Here is a 20,154-nt window from a genome sequence, read left to right on the forward strand (position 1 = left end):
GAAATTTCAAATTAAGCAATTCACAAATGAAAAATATAAGTCTTCAAAATATGTAATATTTTTATATCATTTTTGTATAATATGAATGTACTAAATGTTTAGATTTAATTAAATCTAGCGATTTAGTCACTGTGGTTACGAAAAATATTTAGTAAAAATTATGTGAATGACGGGAAAATGAACTAACTATCGCTTATAATAATGGTATACCTGTCAATAATTGTATTGATTTTTCTGCTAGTAGAAACTGCAGCATGGTAGACGCCCTGTGCCTAAACCGTTAAGGAAAGTCGAATTGTTTTTGTCTAATGTTTAATCGATTGGACTATTTTAGAAAGAGGTGAAATGTGAATTAAGGTTAAATAATAAAAATTCGTGTAGGTCAGGTACTTTCATGAAACTAAATCAACTAAGATTTTATTTGAGAAAAGGAAATCGATGAGTCGCGACAAATAGGCCGTTTTATCATTTATCCTTTCCAATTTCCCCACTATTAAGCATTAATAATTTTATAACTTTTACTAACATTAAAATGCATATTTGTACAAATTGCACCCCACCCTGACCTGGACACTGTTGAGTGGGGGTCCCGCTGGAGTGCACTGCCTCCAGCCGGCTTCCCTTCATCGGCATTGCCATTGCCTGGCCAGGCTTCGTTAAGGCAGCATCACCGTACACCCACACATAAAACACATAGAAAAAAAAACTAAAAAAAGGCCATAAAACACTAGTCTTCTCGCCACAACTTCTTAACAAGTAAGTACTCGGAACTATACACTAAGTAGAACGAGCGAGCTAGTGTCCCCAAAAACATCCAACGGCCAATCGTCGGTAGTTTCCTAGTGATAAGTGATTTTGACGATCGATATTAACAATTACGTAGTTTTTTAATTTTCTTTTCATATTGTAGTGTTAAACTTTTTGATAACATTTTAGTTTTTGTTTTCTTTTGTCGCTTTTGAAAGTGAATAACAGTGAATTAATTTTTCATCATTTTTCCTTTCAAGAACTCTTCAAAAAAGCAATTATATAAAAGCCGTAAGTAATTCATTTTTTTACCTCTTTTGAAAGAAACTACACCAATTTAAATACATCTGACATGTACTGTCTTTTGAAAACACATTTGAATAAATTCTAAATATCCAATACGAAGAATGTTAATCACTGTTAATCCACTTCATATTAACATTTTAGCTAAGCACAAGCATTATCAATAGATACTTTTTAAATTATAACACTCAGATTAGTGTAACTCAACCGTAACTAAAAGTTTTTATTAAAAATTTAAAATGTTAACTAAAATGTAATAAATTCGCGAGAAAATGCTTGCTTCATAAACATTGGAGCCTGACGTTACGTTATTATTGAATAAACTTTACACTCATACAAAATATCCTCTAATTAAATTTTAGTTAAAAAAAAGAAGTGATAAATCAGTTATTTTACGTTCTAATTTCCTCGGATTGTAAATACAGCAGGTTAAACGGTTTAAATGAAAACTGTCGGACTTATTTTCCTAACCAGGAAATAAAGCCGGCTGGCTTCGTTTAATAGATTTCACCGGTAAGCCCTATAACTGACACGGTGCGACCTTTATTGGACGAGCTTAGTTGCGAATTTTCTAAATCCTGCCTAGGACAAAACGTATTTTCTCTTTTGGATTGTTATGTTAACGTCCTTGTTAAATGTTGTTACTATCGAAGGCCATTTTGTACCTCTGCTATTAAAATACGGTCAAATTTCCTTTAAAATAACCACTTAAAATGTTAGGATTTGCATACTTAAATTTTTTTAAATAATTTAACAACTCACTGTACTGTAGTATATAGTTAATAGTGTGATCAGACGAAATTCCAACGTTTGTAAAGGATTACCTCTAAATCCCTCCAAATAAATAAAACTTCTCTTGGTTAAGTCCGCGTTGTGTCTGCGGTATTGCAAAAAAATCTAGTCGATATTTTACTGATGAATTTTTTTACTAAAATAAAGTTATCTTAGCGACTTGCAGAGGAGATTAGAAACGAAATCTATTGATAAGAGAAGTGTTTAAGTATATTTGGAAAATAGAAAACCAAACTTGGCTTAGAGATGAAAATCTTTAAAAGCTGCGTTTTGATTTATAATTTATTAGCATCCGGAGTCAAATGTTTGCATATTTTCATCAGATAATTTTCTTCCAGGCAAGGAAAGGACTTTTTTTTTCCAAAAACAAGTTTCATTAAGTATCACAAATATGCTTTCTTTCGATACTTCAGATATACACATGATTTTGTTCAATCCTATCTCGGATTAGAAAAGATTGAAATAACCATAGAAAATCTGATTAACTTTTGTTAGTCCAATATATGTATAACTTATTTGTGGTTGAAACAAGTGTTGATTTGCGATCTCCTACATATTTTTACATTTTTCACCCATTGTAATTAATCAAAAATCAACTACTATAAATTATTTATTATTCATCAAATGGTTTATTGATTCTCAAAATGCACAGTAGAATTTAATTGGACGGCAGGAAGTTGAATCAATAACATCACGTTTTTCCAAGATTTCTTGATAAATCTCAAAAAGTAAATCTTTATTTAAAAAGGGAGGAAAAAGGAAAAAAGATTAAATTCGAATGGAGCAAAGTGTGAAGTGTCCCAGGGATGAGGGCTGTTGCTACCCGGGTAGGTTACCCCCGGCTATTAATCCCCTCCCTTTGAAAAGGCCAGCAAGGGTTGCTTTTAACTTAAAACCATTTTTTCTTGTCTGTTGAAAAATTTTCTTTTTGCTTATTCTTTTTTAAATTAATGACACAATTTTTCAAAATGTTTTTCAAAGCTTCTCTAAATAATTTAACCATTCTAATAAATTTTTCACTTATATTTAAAGAAAGTCAGAATATGCTTTTACAGAAAAGTCTTAATGTATTGACAATTTTTGTCATATTGGCAATCCAAATCATTAAATAAGATAATGCAACTAAGTAAAGTAAAATAATATATTTTATGTAATTTGGTCGTTACTGATATTACAGTTATTCCTCATATAGCTATTTTGATTTGGTTATATTGTTTATACATGGCCAGTTTTTAACCATTCTGTAAGCAATACACAATTAGGTTTATTTTAAAATCTCTCTCTCTCTCTCTCTCTCTCTCTCTCTCTCTCTCTCTCTCTCTCTCTCTCTCTCTCTCTCTCTCTCTCTCTCTCTCTCTCTCTCTCGGATTTCACACGATACCGGTAAGAACGCTTATTACATTACATTCCAGCGATGGCTTTTCAGCCCCGTACATTTGTTAATTGGTAGATAAAAACTGATACAAAACAGGTTAGACACAAGCATACTACATCCAAAAATATTTTCGTGTGAGAGAGCACAGAAATTGGAGCAGGTCAAACATAGGTGTTTTGCAGATCTTATACTACAAAGTTAAGACATTTTTATATGCACTCATAATATCAGCGAATAGCCGCACGCGCAGTTAGGGCAATTTTAGTGTCTGTCGTATGGACTAGTATCCAAACTGTGATCTGGTTCAACTCAGAAACGTCTTTTCAGCTCTACTATGAACTATACCTATTCACCAAAGTCACAGTGGACAACACGCATAGAAAAACAACTTTTTTGGATAAGTTGAGTACGACTTGTAAACTAGCATCTTAGAACTATATCATACACATATCAGCATCTATAATAGAAATTATAAACTATTAAAAAAATAACACACTTGTACATTGACAGAACTGTTCATTACACGAACAAGCTTTCAGCACGCGCGCGCTTTAGTAATTGAAGTATCTGACCTAAGTACTAGTATTAAACTGTGATCAGGTTCAACTCAGAAACGGCTTTTCAACACTTGTGCTATAATTTTTTTAATTTTCTTAATAAAAAGAAAAAGAACGTCATATCTGTTCAGGTAGTGGATAACACACATATTCGAAAAACTGGAGTTTCTGATCTGCAAACTAACATATCAGAACTTTGGTAGGTCGTACGTAGGGACCTTTTATTTATGCAAGACACGATTAAATATTAAAAAACGACATATGAATGCACTCGCAGAAGCCCAGTCCATAACACCACAAATTTGCACACATACGTTTAGCTAATTGGAATACCTTACCTGTGAAGTGGAGTAGCATAATTGTGCTCAACTGTCGTGCTCATGAGTGTTTCAGCCCGTAAACAAAACTTTGTTAACTATAAGTTAAAACATACACACTTACATTTGTATAAAACACAGTGCATAACTTAGGAATAGTATCAGAACTGTGGTCAGGTTCAACCCAGGAGCGGCTTTTCAACACTTGTACTTTAATTTATTTTTATTTCGGAAGTAAAAAGAAAAATAACATCATACCAACCACACACATTCGGATAACTGGAGTATCTGACCTGTGGTCTAGCATATTCGAACGTTGATAGGTCGTAGGTAGGGACCTTTTATTTATACAAGACACTATTAACTATTAAAAAACGACATACATATACACACGCAGAAGCACAATACATACGCGCACATACGCTTTGAACGAATAGGAGTATCTAACCTGACAAGTAGAGTATCAGAAAGATTACAAACTGTCGTACAAATGGGCGTTTTTGGCTGAATATCAAAAGTAAATAAAAAATCAAATTACAAATGCAAGCACACCATCGGAAGTATTAGACTGAAATCAGATCGCATCCAGGAATAATTAAACTATTATACTGCAAATTACATATTACCTTTTAAGTATATGTACTTTATGTTAGTTATGTTACTTAAGAAAAGACATTCCCATAAAGATTTTTTTGACTTTGCATGTTCAAGCACATACTTTTTACAAGACCATAATTTACTTGGCAATGTTGTTTATAGGTCAAAAACTTAGCAGATAGGACAAAGCATGCGCATGCTTTATTCTAACTGGAAGAAATGTGATAAACAGTTTTACCCATGGAGGTTTCAGCTGTTATACAAGAGGTTGTCGTCTATACAGATAAAAAATATACATAATTCACAAAGCACATTCTCGTTTTCGGGTTACTCAAGGATAAGATTGTGATGAAGTTGTACGACGCATCATGGCCGCATTATTCAACTATTTTTTATATTTGTTAGTCTCCTTCACTGGTCTAGTCCAACTAGCTGTAATGGACCGTACGTTTGTCAGTGTATACGTGTAGTAAACAGTTTATAGTGGTAAGGATTTTTCTCTTTCGCACATAAACTTTCGTCTATTGTACATCTACTTAAGGTTTTCTTGAAAGATTTTTCGTTTCTATGAAGTAAAGAAATCTCAGGTGTATGGTACCACGATCTATACAGTCACCTTCATCCATAGTTATTGCGTAGACGTTCCATAGGATAATATGTTTTATTGTCTAGGTATAATCGATTTAAATCAATTAACGATAGTCCATTTTTTAAGGTGTTACTTTTCTGAAACGTGTCCAGTAAATAAATCAGGTTTTTTCCGAAAATTTCTTTCTGTTGCGTACGATATTTTCTTTCTACAAGTTGGCCTGGTTTACGTTCTCACTATTTGTTTTGTGCTTTAGTTACCCAAGTATCCAGTTCTTGTTTAATGTGGCTGTAGTTTATGCCGCAAGATGGAATTTGGGAGTATGTTTATGAAGCTCCATTTCTAGTTAGTTAGGAGAAGGACAAACCACAGACACGCTGATAGGCAACTGAAATGTCTGACCTCTGAATGAGCAAAACTGTAGTAACCCTTGCGTTTTATCACTGACTATACAGTGAAAAAGAACTCATTACAGGCGCAAGCTCACTCTCACTTTAAGATAAGATTGTGATCAAGTCGTCTTTGAAGTAAAAATACGTATTTCTTTTGAGTCTATCAATTACTTCGCGATATACACAAGGGTTAACCGATAGGTAAAACACGCTTTCACCTAATTGGATTATCTGACCTGAAAGAAGAGTGTGTTATAGTTTATATTTGATAAACTGTCGTATCCATGGGTCATTATACAAAAGTTGTTTACTATATAGTTAAAAAAGCACAAAAGTACACACAATTGCAGGTAATTTAAGATAAGGCTGTGATCAAGACGGCGTTTTTTAACTACATTATAGTTTGTATTAACTAATCACAAACAATTAATAAAAATTCGCAAATCGACCATTTGCCTTTGGAATTCATGTACATACTTTTATGGGGTTAGCGATTAATTTGTACATGGTCAACAGGGTTAGCAAAAAAACAAAACACATAACGTTGTTGTTTAATATTATTATTATTTATATATTTTACAAATTTACATTGTAATGTAAATACATAAGTTGTATAAAAGCAGGGGAAGTGGCGGGACACTATTTCATCCTGTAACAATGTTTGCTAACTTGTAGAGCACCAAGACAAGACATTCATAATACTTAATGATTATGCAAAGTATACAGTTGTGGCAAAATTATAGATAAAACCACAAACAAACAGTAATCAAGAAATTTTGGCTTCATTTAACTTACAATTTCAGCTTTCACATACAAACATATAACGTATAAACATATAACGTTTCATTAATGATCCATAAATTAATTATTATCAAAAAGAGTTTAAGAAGAAATATATGTACAATAGCAAAGTACAGGTATAAATATTCAATTCTACAATAATAACCACAGTAACAACTTACTTAACAACTTACAAAAAATAAATTATATTTGCAATAAATAAATTGATAAGCAATAAATTAATAAAGTTTAAAAAATCAGTTATTTCATTAGGATGTTTTATTCTGCTTGCTTCCAGGAGGTATATAAAGGTTGCAGATGCCTACATTTCGAAATGTGGGATTTTTATGCTCTGCCAATAATAAAAAAATGTTGTTGGGTGTTGATTTTATCTTTTACCCAGCACATTTTCATTTGATCAAATAGGAGGTCGATTTTAGTGAATTTTTTCAATATTTGTGGTGCAAGTATAGTTCCAGGCGGGGTTCTCGCACAGTAGAGCAGATGGGCTTAACAATTTGATTTATATAAATAGTTTTTGTTAATGCCGGAGCTAGGGGACACCAATGTGAACAAGGTCCTTGAGGCTATCCTCCCTTTTTAATAATTTAATTTATTTGATCTAAGAAATTAAAACGTGGCTAAGATCAAAGTGTAGTAAAGTGTAAACCGTTGTTATAATAATAAAACATAAAATGACTTTATTGCGTTTTTTTAGAGAATGTGCAAACATTTTTTTCGTGTAAAACCAACTTTTTTCAAATCAATCTTATTTTAACAAATTTTAGAATTGATTATTTGGATATCGTGAGATGCGGCCCTGTGTGATGTAGGTTTAGAAAAACATTTTCTTTGTCGTGCCGACGTTTCGATCTTTATTTAGATCATCTTCAGGGCTCAAAGTGAGTGTTTTCTGTGAAGATGTGTCACGGTTGTGTGTCGTGCTGTGAGTGTTTTCAAATTTTTTTTTCATAACCTTACTCGTTGATATTTACTGGCTTAAGTCCTGGTGTTTTAAGCGAACCTTTGGCTTCTTGCCACATCATTGTTTTATTTGATATGATTTTTTTAAAATAAATTTTAATTCTATAGCTTTCAAGTTGATCTATCTATTTGTAAGTCACCAAAGGACAACGCGGCCCGAAAGTGACTTTCCGCCTTTTCTCCAAAGTAGAGCATTGCTTGTCAAAATCGGCAATTCGCGGTGAACGGTCGCCTTAGGATGAGTTAATATTTACCCCTTTGCTGTAGGGTTCATTCAACCGGTAATAAATGCTGCTGGCAATTAATTTAACAGTGTTCCGCTCGGCCAGCATTGGAAAGGGACGAGAAATACCGAGGCTTGTGTTAAATATTTGGTTTGTTCGTTTTAAAGTGATCAAACCATGGCCAACCGCCCGTCTAAGATAGCATGACATTCCTTAAAGAAAAATACTATTAATAACACGAATAATAATTTTACGATATTAATTCGTACAAATAAAAACAGGCTACTTTCAGAAGAAAACTAATTAATTGAATGTTTTCTTCAGCTAAACATGAACATGCGAAAATATAAATATCAAATACTTTCAATATATTTTTAAATGTATTACTAAAAATACGCTCGACAAGTTTTTTTTTAAATAGTAAAAACAATTCTTTAAAAAAAATTGTATTGCTTGACAATTGATTTGTGTATCATTAAGTAGTTAAGAAGTAAAATGGGAACGAATGTATTTGCATTTTGATTTGTGGCACGTATAAGTAATTTATTAGCGGGATTAGAAGGGTTTACCCCCAATTAGCCCAAGGAATATCGAGTACTCTGTGGTATACGAACGCTGACTAGACTATCGTGTTTTTTTTATCTAGTCTTTGAATTTTTGTGCGTTTGTGTTTGCTATTTGTAATATTTCCTCTACAATTGACGATGTCCTGAAGTTCAGAGAGGCTTGCAGTACGATAAACAAAAGAGAGAGTTGGTTACCGTATTATCATAAAAGATCACTCAAGATCCACCTAGGCTTAGGAAATTGTAAAAAAAGAAGGTTTGAAACGCGAGAAAGTTAAGAAAAGAAATGCAAAACTAAGAAAGAAGACTGCCGTTGACCAATGTAGCGTGGTCAAAAAAATAAATAAATAAAATAGGGACCATAGCATTAGCAGCATTATACGTTTATATGAACAGTATATGTCTAGGTATTTTTATAACTTTACATTAGTTATTGTTGTTGTATCTTTGTAAATGAGCGTCTTGTCCTTCTATATTAATAAATAAATTGGTTGACTAATGGTTTAAACTTAGTTTAATAAGCCAGACTTCAGTTATCATATTGAATGTCACTTCTTGTGTCAACACCTTAATGTTCGTCATGCTGTGTCTTACTGTTTCTAATCGATTAGTCTTAAAAAATATATGCTTCAATTTTCAATTAGGAAAAACATTACCAATTTAAAGTTTTTTAAATTTAAAAATTTAAAGATGTGTAATTAACCCAGGCTGTAGGACCAAGGAAAGGCTTTCATGCACAACCGGCATTAGGTTACTTATTGGGTGCGTCTTCAGTCGCGGGTTGGACAGTTTTTATTGTAGGAGCTTTTATAATTATTATTTTTAGTTAGGAAAAATTCGAAAAAATCAAACATCAAAATTTGGAAGAAGTCCCTTTTATTCGTAAATATGTTAATGGTTTTTGTCTTTGAGCACAATTGTTCATTGTTGTTTGGCCATTTTCATATGATCTGGTCCGCCTATTGTTACCTATCCTCGATTAATTTTTATATTTACACCTTTGTCAATTTTTACCAATGCTTTTATAAATGTAGAATCGGGTTAAAATTGGGATATTGGAGAGGTGTTCTTAAGTGCCGGAGGTTTGACGGTAAGTAACCGCTCTTTTATCCATCAATCATTTGGGATTATTGATTGATTTATTTATTTAAGCTACATTCCTTTTAGCTCTAGGAGCTTTCGACAAGGTCGTTTCAGGTCCCAACGCATTTAATTTTGAACTTAAACCTTCACTCATTCTTAAATACATTCTTATTACATTACATTCTTATCAGTCAATTACGGTGGAGTACTCGATATGCTTCAAACACCCTTAAGTTCGCGGCTCGAAGTTCTTGAGTTCAAGGTTCTTATCAATAAAATCCAAGTTTACTCCAAAATTTGGATTGAAAATTCATGACAGGGATAACATCACAAAAGAAAGGCTGACTCATGAATCTACCCAAAGTAGAAAAAAAGAGCAAAAGCGCCATGAATAGAACAGATTTTGGGATTTCGCAAATTCTGATGTGATAGGGCAATTTCAATTAATACCTACGCCGTCCATAAGGTAACACAGGCTTTTCCGCTGGAGATGGTTGGAGAATACCAACCGCTTCAGTTTCTTTTTGTAAAAGCTTGATCCATTTCGTGCGTCTTATTCGAAAAACGAGGAACTTCTTGACCTTAAAAAATCTCGTTCGTTGTCTAGACTACGGAGCATTAATATAAGTTCTAACAATAAAAACAAAAAACATTCGATTATATTTTGCTACCTTCAAATTTATTCGGATACCTGTTTATTTCAAAACTGTGGCGATAATATAAAATTCTTTAGGGCTTTCATTGAATTATTTTTTTAAAAAAAAGTTTATTTTTTAACAAAAAGTCCGTTTGATAGAACTACAAATAGATTGTTTCTCCAGATATATTATTTATTTACAAAAGATAAATATTGTGGCAATAAATTTTTGTCCACACTCACCGATAACGTTGCTTTTATCGAATTTTATTGTGTTTGTTTTATCGTTTGTTAGTTTACCATCCCATTCGTATTTTCGAAAATATAAATGTACAACGTTTCAAAACTTAAATTGTATATATATATATCTAATACTGGTGTAAAAAAATATAAAATAAGTTATAATTGTTAATAAGGGAAAATTATGACTATTCAATACATTTATATATTTATACACAGGGAAGATGATAAATTTTTCTTGTCACGATAATATGGGAACATTGATATATTACTCATTTTTTAGAGTGAACACACTAATAAATAATAATAACGAGATATTATAATTTAAATTAATCAGGAAGGAATCACTCTAATCACAACAAACTGAGCATAGTACAATTATTTAAACAATAAAACCTTCTTTTTTTTATAGTTACCTATCAACCTAATTTGCCTCGCCTATTTGTGTTACTTCATATGCGTTTCAGCATTTCGCCATCTTCAATGTAGACCCCATAGAAATCACCCAATCACTGAAAACGGCAAAATGCTGAAACGCACCTGAAATAACAAAACATCAGGGAGTATAGGCAGACTAGCACGATAGGTAAGGTATCAATCAATATGTTTATCACCCCGCAGACCACAGGAGGAAATATAACAAAAATCTATGATAATATGAGAATGTGTAACTCTGTTTGCTAAAGTAACTAACTGAACTTGATGTCAATGGAAGCAAAGAATCTATGAATATGTGTGTAATTATCAGGCAGTAGGTCAGAATCAGAATTTATCACACACAAACAGGAAGGTCGATCCATCACTAGGCAAAATCTATGAATATATAGCAATAGTATGGTTTTCTATGCCTAAAGATTTTTTTTTAATTAAACAAAATATAATTGAAGGACTGTACTTATTTTATTTAGTTCAGAGAAAAGTTAAATCCCAGAGCTCAAAGCTACTATCTCCCACTCAAAAACTGTAAATAAACCCAAAAAATTGGTGGGCGAAAATTATCTCAGACACTTAAAAACACATCGCCAATATCCAAAGTTGAGCTCGATTCTACATTGTTGAGGGAATAGTCAAAACCTAATAAATAGATAAATAATGAAATCAAAATCAAAACAGCATAGGCGGGCTAGATGGAAGGCTAAAAATTGTAGCAAAAGCCAAAAAACATTTTTAGGATAAATCTTTTTAGGAGAACGGCTAATTTATTAAACTACAACGTTGCAAATCAGAAAAAAATCACTATTATTAACTATGAGATTGTTAATGCAGTTTACCGATGTTAAAAAACAAAAATTATATAGTAATAAAAATATTTTAAAAACAAATGCTTTTTGTTTGGAGTCGTGCAATCTGGAGGATGCTCTTGCGCCTAATGGAAAGCGCTTTTGGTCTTAGTTCTCAAGTTGTTTTTGCAGCTGTGCTTAATCTAGAAAAAACTCGTCTAGTCATTTCTGTGATTTTTATACCGTGGTTTGTCGGGCGTAACTTTTCTTCCAGCTCTACGACTGGATAAAATATGATATTTTTACGCAAGTTCTTGCACAGTTTTGTTACTTTATTCTGGCCTCAATAACCTATATAACAATTTTATTACTTAATACACATAGTTTTCACATGCAGTAATACATAATTTATATCTTAAATTTTAATGCTAATAGTAATTAATTCATGAGTTTAGCCAATCCATCATGTGGTAACATAAACGAACCAAAACACTGTCTCCTGTAGCGTGACAGCGAATCAATATTGTCTCATTATGTAAAATATTACACCCGTCTTTGACATGATAATCCTTTTAATCGTGTATTATCACTTTGAGATATGAAGGATGGTCAGAAATAATTGTAATTCAGAATAATCTCATGTTCAATTATAATTACATGTTTTTGAGTGTTGGTTTTCTAAAAATCCGCTTTAATGTATGTAGTTATAAAATATTAGTCTGTGCGGATCCTCTCGTTGGGATCTTGTCGGAGAGATACTATGAACGAGCATTCCGACAAAAGTGAGAGGGTGAAAAGTTGGACGAGGCGGCTAAGGCCGGGACGTCCCAATCTCTGGATTACCACTCATGCTAAAAATGCAATAAAAATATAATTACAAAGAACACTCGTGTCGTCGGGTCGAGTCGGCAGAGAAGCGTATCAAGAGAGCACGGTTGATAGGTGGCCGTTGGAATATCTGAATCGTAGGAGAGGTATCATCCTCACCTGATTAAAAATTGGCCATGCATGACTGAGACATACGCGGACCTCGGCTCAAAAATAAGTGTCCGGAATGTAGAGATAGGCTGCTTGATGTGTCTCACTTAATTGAGGATGTACATGTGTAGGAATGCCGCCACCCGACATGAGACTTGTGGTTGTGCAGGGCTGTGAAATATCAATCACTAATGGAGCATCGACAACTACAGCAAGGGTGCTCGCAGCATTAGTCTCGAACTCACCGCCTCAACACAGCCGTCATTTGCATTCCCTGTATCCGATTTTTGGAAGCAACAGAGTTGTTTTATTGTATGTAGTACTTATGCCAAATTTTGCGAGAATAGGTTTAGGATGATTGTGATTTGTTCAAATTTGAACATACAGTCCTTCAGTGGTAGAATGATGTCGCTCAACCCACAAGCTCAGCTTTGATATCGGTTTCCAGTTGTGTAAATTGAAATTGAATGTATTTATTAATTACAATTAATTTAGGTTTATAGTTGAGATAAAAATGTCAATGGCACGAGCGGGATTCGAACCCAAGAACTTCGGCCTGATATGCCGCTGCTCTACCACTTGAGCTATCGTGACGTCGATCCACTCGGACACTAACTTCCTTTCATAGGATAAAATAAAGGCTAATATAACAAAAAGGCTCAATAAAATTTAAAAATAAATGAAAAGTTCACAATCTGACAAAATGAAAATAAACATTCTGCCAGACCTTTATAGATAAAAATAACAATAAGAAATTTTTGGAAAACATAAAAACCCCAACATGTCCGTTATTGTAGTACACGCTTTGTATTAAATTATTGGAATGAATTTAATTTATTCGCGTGAAAGCAAGGGCCGTTGACCCCCTGGAACATCAAGTATTCTGGGTAAGTGTGTGACGTCTGAAGAGTAGAATTAAGTCATTACAATTAATTAAGGTTTTTAGTTGAGATGAAAAAAAGTTAATGGCACGAGCGGGATTCGAACCCACGATCTTCGGCTAGATACGCCGCTGTTCTACCACTTCAGCTATCGTGACCTCGATCCACTCGAACATCAACTTCCTATCTCAACCCCACCTTATGAGTTTTCCCTCCTTTTTGCCATTTTTCTGGCTGATGATGGAAATTGAGTAATCCATCGACAATAAGATTATTTATACAGGACTTTAAATAATCTACAATTGCTCATCCCCACAAAACTCAGTTTAGTACCAAATTTATTTTTGATAGATTAAATCCAGATTGAGTGTATTTATTAGCGTGAATGTGTTGTGTAAGAGGGTCGATAGTGAAACATTGAGTAATCCATCGAGTTTCAATTATATTAATCTGGCTGTTTAGTATATATGCGTGTACACATATATATGAATTGAGCTTAAATCAAAATAAATAATTAATTTTAATGAATTAAAGTATAACGTTTTTTAAATTTAATTTAAATGTAATAAGTTTTGTCAAATATTATGTTTAATTAGTGTAATGTGTTAAATACTTTTGTTCAACAGGAATCTAGTAGGATAGGAATATCTAGATGTAAAACTTCATGCTTTGGAAAGCTGAAATGACTGTTTTCTATATATTTGTGTCTGAATGAACATATATCTACAGACTTGAGCTTAACTCAAAATAAATAAACTTTGAATGAATTAAAGTACATCTTTTTCAAATTAAATTTAAATGTGATAAGTTTCATAAAAAATATGTTTAAATTAGTGAAATCTGTTAAATGATTCTGTTAAACAAGAATAAGACAATAATGAGCGTGTGATAATTAGATATAATGCACAATTGCTATAAAACTTTATTGACAATTTGAAAACACCTCATTCAATGAATCCAAAAGACTGGGTTGTCTTTTGTTTGAGAAATCCAGTTGCACTGTCAAGTCCTCAACCGAGCTTATCAAGATTGATTGATTTAATTAAGCCTCTATCCAAAACACCTTTCAAATAAGCCCAACCGGCATTCAAAACACGAAGCGTGCTTAATTGTTTATTCATAAGGAATCGATTGTAATGAATTTAAGGACGGAAAATTAACCTTTGTACTTGAAAACAGTTCCTCGGTTAGGTTGAATTTTGTTAAAACAATCATTTTTCAAGTGTCCAAAGAAAAGAAAATCTGTTGGCATATAAATAACATTTAAAAATAAAAGCATGGAATTGTTTAAAAATGTAGTATTCTACCAGTCGTGAGTTCGAAACGTCTGGCGTATATGAAATTTCTTATGTTGTGCGTCTGGCCGGAAAATGACATTAAGTTTATTATTTAAGTAAAAATACAAAAACCCAGTTTAAGTTAAAGGTGAAATTTTTCGATCAATTCAATTCTTGTATGACAACTTGTCCTTAAAGTCAAATTGAATCTCCATCAATATTTTTTCTTTCTTTGACATTCATGATTAAATCGTCGACTATTGAAATTGTCTTTATATTCTTCCTCGGGGAACCTAAGCCTAACATAACCCTAGCGTGAAATTAATTCTAACCCGGATAATATGACAGGGGTTTTGGACGAAGCAAAACCGATATCGATTTTATAATCAAGCCCTCCAATTCCAATAAAAAGTCCCAAGTAATGCTGAGTGTACTTTCCTCGTTTGCCCTTATTATTTAATAGATATTTGTGCCATGGCCATAATTAAGTAAATGACTAGCAATTCAAGCGGTTTTGCTAATTAAATAAGCCAAGCTTTTCTCATCAAATCCACAGTAAAACTTATAATTTTTTTTCAATCTTTATGAGGTTTTTTTAAAATTAAAGTTATTTATATTCTAAGCTTGAAAACGTCCCCCCCTTTAAATGACATTGGCTGAAAAAAATTTACTACTAATACTATTCAATTTAAAATTATGTGTACATTATTGTTTATAGATACTTATACGAAATATGAATCCAGTTGGTTTGACAGTTCCGAAAAAATTAGACAAAATGTAATTCAAACTGTTAAATATAGCACTGTATTACAATGAATGTTGGGCTCTTTCATTCTAGCAAACAACAATGAAACTTATATTTTTACGAAAATAAAAATTAATCGTAGTAAGCTGCCGTAATGGTCGAGTTGACATATTTTCTCTTTTCCTCTCTCTCTATCTATCTACTTGTCTTCCTCTCTCTCATTCTCTTTTTCTATCTCCCTCTCTCTCTCTCACTCTCTCTCTCATTCTCTTTTTCTATCTCCCTCTCTCTCTCACTCTCTCTTTCATTCTCTCTTGCGCTCTCTAGTTCTTTCCCCCTCTCACCCTCTCTCTCGTTCTCTCACTCTCTTTCATTCTCTCTCTCTATCTCTCTGTTACTCTCGCTTTCTCTCCCTCTCCCACTCTTTCCTTCTCACTCTCTCTCGTTCTCTCTTTCTCTTTCTCCCGCTCATTCTCTCTTGTTCTCTGTTTATATATTATCAGATTCTATATTCTTCTCTACAAGTTATATTTTTTGTCTACTCTCTTTTATATCTCCACTCTCCTACCGTCCTTTCCATTCCTCTCCCATTGCCTTTACTTTCTTCTCTCTACAATATTCTCTCTATTCCTCCACTCTCGCTTCTTTCAGCTCATTCTCACTACCTTCACTGCTCGCTCTCTCNAGAGCTAGCGGCATGGAGAAATATCACAATTAGAGTAGAAACAGAACTATTTATAAATGCAGTACAACCCTAAATTTAGGAAATAATGTTAGTTAACATTGAACGTGTGGTATGGCAAAGTCCATGTAATTTTAATTATGGATAATATCCAAACGATTAGCTGGACGTTAAGCCCTATTGTAAAAAAGAAATTAATTTACTTTATCGCCCCTTCTTCTCGTCAAAAAATTCCCTCAAGGAAAGACTATTTCTGTTTATTATTAATCAGCTTAAATAGTCTTTAATTTGTTTCTTTAAAATCATGCAATGAAAAATGTATAGTGCTCATTAAGGCTAACTTTATGTAACATTGTCATTCAGTAGAGGCAGGTTTGAAAATTTAAGCTCTTCGTTAACGCCCGTTTATTATTCATGGTGCATAATATGCCCCCTTTTGTTCAGATCTGAAGCAACTGTATTTTCTCACTTGAAAAGTTTGGAAGCGAATTGGTTGATTGTTTTCTTGCTGTTTAAGTAGAGAACTAAAAACTTTGAACAACCGAAACGAGGCGCAAGCAGAATCAGAGAGAGAGAGAGAGAGAGAGAGAGAGAGAGAGAGAGAGAGAGAGAGTGAGAGAGAAATGATGAACTTGAATTAACAAAAACCAACACATTTTTTGGGGTTTAATTTATGATAGAAACAAATTTCCAAATTTTGATTTTGACGCACGAGTTTTTCTTTATTGCAGGTAGGTGAGAACAAATCGGGATTTTATGAATTTCAGATCGACCAACAACTATGCTGAAATAATAATATAATGTTTTTTATTTCAAACCATACCAAATATAAATTTACATTATATAAGAAATGCGGAAATAGAATATAGGAAAGTTTTTAAAAATATTTTGTTGATGATTATCAATTTAAACCACAATTTTGAAAGTTATAACCTCTTCATCAAGACTTCAAGATATCAAAAATGATTCGGACAATACTGGATATTTAGTTATTAATGCTTTGGCTTCCTAATGAAGGCGATATATGCTTCGTAAGCTTGACGAATGTACTTATTTTTTTCTTTACTATTGAGCTTATCCCTGAATATTGGAGACATAACTAGTTTTACTGGAGATGATGTATTTTTACACAATTTTGAAACCGTCTTGTATAGCGTTGGACAAAATGATCGGTAAGAAACTACATATCTAATACAGTTGACCTGGCATAAATCCCATAAACATAAAAATCTATTTATAGCAGATATTTATAATCGATACTATCCGAGTTCTTTGCATCCAGTTCAAACATAGTTCGCTTCATGCCCAGTGGTTAGGAAACGCCGTTAAAGCCGCACGGATCAAAATGAAATGTTCGTATCCGACGGATATTAAAAGATGTTCTATAACGAGAAAAAGTCAATTAAATCCAGGCTAGTCGGAGTTTTGGGCTTTTCCTTTTAATCCGGGCCTGCTAGGTCTCGCTGGTTAAAAAACAATTTCTGAGTTTCCAACAGCAACCTCTTCCTTCCTGTTAAACGGAAAACGCAACTGTTTCATTTTTTTGCAAATTGGCACAAAATTAGGCAGCTTATGATAAACGGATATATCGGAAGATTTTACTGTTTACCAACGGTAAAGTTTCGTAAAGCCAAATTACTAAGACCTTACTAGTCAAACAATAAAAAAAAAGCAGATTGATTTTTTTTGTAGTATATCTATAAACCAAGCGTTTAAGGCTACAAAAAATAAACCATATTAATTATGTTAATGAAGTAGGATTACGTAAGGATCAAAATGTCTGTACAGATTAGAGTGGTCGCCAAGCCTTCGATAATATCCTTATCATTATGTTGTGGGTTGGTCATTTAATTTTTTCATAACAGTATGAATGTTAATTATGTTTTTATTAGAAAAATATACTAAAAAATGTTACATTCGGAGCAGATGCAATGTCGCAACAACGAGGACATAGACCAAAATGGTCGGGAGCGACCAATTTAAAGTAAAAATTCTTCACTTCTTAAATGCTAGGTTTATTTTTATTATTGAATTGATCTTTAGTAAATAGTTGACAATAAAAACAGAAATAATCATGATTTAGATTAAGAAACAGAAAATAGCCATGGTATGATGAGTATACACTTGAGCCTTTAACCATTGGGTCTGATAACCAGCCTTTAACTTAATGAAGAGCTCTATAATAATGGAGATGGCACAAGAGACCAATTTGGTCTCGGTGTGTAAAAGTTGTAAATAGGCCGAGTTCTTTTAACCTCAATCTTAAAGATGATCAATGGATAGAATTCAATTAATTAGTCTTTGTATGTAAGGTCTTGGTTGAAATGAAAAAGCTAGTGTCATGAGCGGTACTCGAACCCACGACCTTCGGCTTAATTCGCCGCTTCTCGAACCACATGAGCTCTCGTGACCTCGATCCACTCGGACACCCACTCCCCATCTCAACCTACAACCTTTCGAATTTTCCCTCCTTTTTGTCATTTTTTATTCAATAGACAGAATAATTTTTGTAGGAGAGGAAGGGCCAGAAATTCTAGGGGCGACGGCGAGACTCGAACCCACGATCTACGAGTTTAGACTTTCACACGCTGACCACTCAGCTACTGCGGTCCCCATGTACTTCTATTAATATTTAAAAATTATAATAGGTTATTGCGTATATAGAAAATATAATTCGAGTCTGTATCGTATGAACGATATCGTACAATACTCAATAGTAACTTCGTAGTTGGGAAAAAAAAAAAAAAAAAAACTTGACTAGAGGTGCAAATTTACATAATGTGACTGAAGCATTTGCAAGGTGTTAAAGATTTTTTTCGTTTTGTTTCCATAAATAAAGGTTTTTTTTTTTTCCAGAGCCAGTGCATGGGTGACAAGAGCGCCGGGGAGGGGCGACCACCCCCGTCCCCGTTGACCGGAGGGTATCTGCTCATCGTACTACCTCAGACCCACTTCCATCAGCACCAGGACAACGTACTTCACAACCTCACAAAAGGTATGTGCCTCTTTTGTCGCCGGTCCGAGCCGCTATTGTGTTTTTGAAAAATAAACCCTTTTGTTTCGCCCATATTCGAGGGACACACGAGTCCCCCATTTTGTAAATTTGGCCGTTTCATTGTTCCATTTGGGACACTAAAAGGATCTAGTGATATCTCTTGTTAACAAAGGTAAAATGCTAGACGTTATTAAACATTATAGTCTGAAACTCGCAAGAGTATGTTATTTAATTAGTTCAAAATATTTTTTTTATGTCCGGCTTTTAGCCCATTTTTTAAATGAAGAATATAATATTCGTTGTCTTCTCAATACAATGTTTCTTATATATAATGTCACACTCCTTATCCTTTTCTATCCAGCTGTTAGGGAACCCTTGATGAAGATCAAGTTTGTGCGACCTTCCATAGAAATGCCTCCCCGAACCTAATACCACTACCTCCATAGCTTCTCCGGAGAGAGCTGCGGGGTTGTATCGATCTTCGGTTCATCTCCAAACCCTCTCTCGTCAGAAGCCCTCAAACGAAACCTTGACTCATCCAAAAACAACATTTTATTCCAACCATTGCTCATTCCAGTTGATGTAATTTTTTGCAAAACTTAACCGAGCTGTTCTGTGCCTTGTCAGAAGTTCTGGACCAGTGGCGGGCCTTCTCGCACGAAATACGTTTTCTGAAAGTCTTTGCCTTACAGAGCATAAACATTTCTAACTTGTTGAAGTCTCTCGATCTCAACAGCGGTAGAATGTCGGTTTCGGAGTACAAAACGTTCGTCTCATTGAGATGTGACAAGATGGCGACTTGAACCATGCCTTCTTGAGTAACCTCCAGCATTTTGTAGTGATGAAAGACCCTTCGGACAGTTATTCTGGGATTGTTAAGCACCCTGGCCACATATGCTACGATTTTAGCGGAATCTGTGTCACTTAATCCTATCACTCAAACAAATTTGAAACTTAAAAATGATACAACTTAAAAAAAAAAAAAATCAAACCACCGTACGTGAGAAAGAAGCTTTACAGAAAAACTAACAAAGAAGATATTGACTATTCAAACATTTATTTACAAAATCCAATTGTAAACCGAACTCCCACATTTTATCTGTGTTTTATTTATCTCTAATTCTTTAAAATGTACCAAATATTGTTATAAGCTAATCAATGGAGGATTTTCTAAGAGGTGTTTAAAAATATTA

The 20,154-nt window shown here is 33.5% G+C and overlaps 1 protein-coding gene across 1 annotated transcript in view; it reads left to right on the forward strand.

Moving 5' to 3' along the window:
- The first annotated feature begins 655 nt into the window (after nt 1-655).
- LOC106670052 (microtubule-associated protein futsch) overlaps nt 656-20,154 on the forward strand; it is a 126,727-nt gene continuing 107,228 nt past the window's right edge. The window contains 2 exon segments of the mRNA XM_024230379.1: nt 656-756; nt 18,823-18,961. Of these exon segments, the coding sequence (XP_024086147.1) occupies nt 18,832-18,961 (130 nt within the window). The 5' untranslated portion in view covers nt 656-756; nt 18,823-18,831.

Source organism: Cimex lectularius, unplaced genomic scaffold (assembly GCF_000648675.2).
Source record: "Cimex lectularius strain Harlan isolate CLEC.00 unplaced genomic scaffold, Clec_2.1 scaffold49, whole genome shotgun sequence".
Lineage (NCBI taxonomy): Eukaryota > Metazoa > Arthropoda > Insecta > Hemiptera > Cimicidae > Cimex > Cimex lectularius.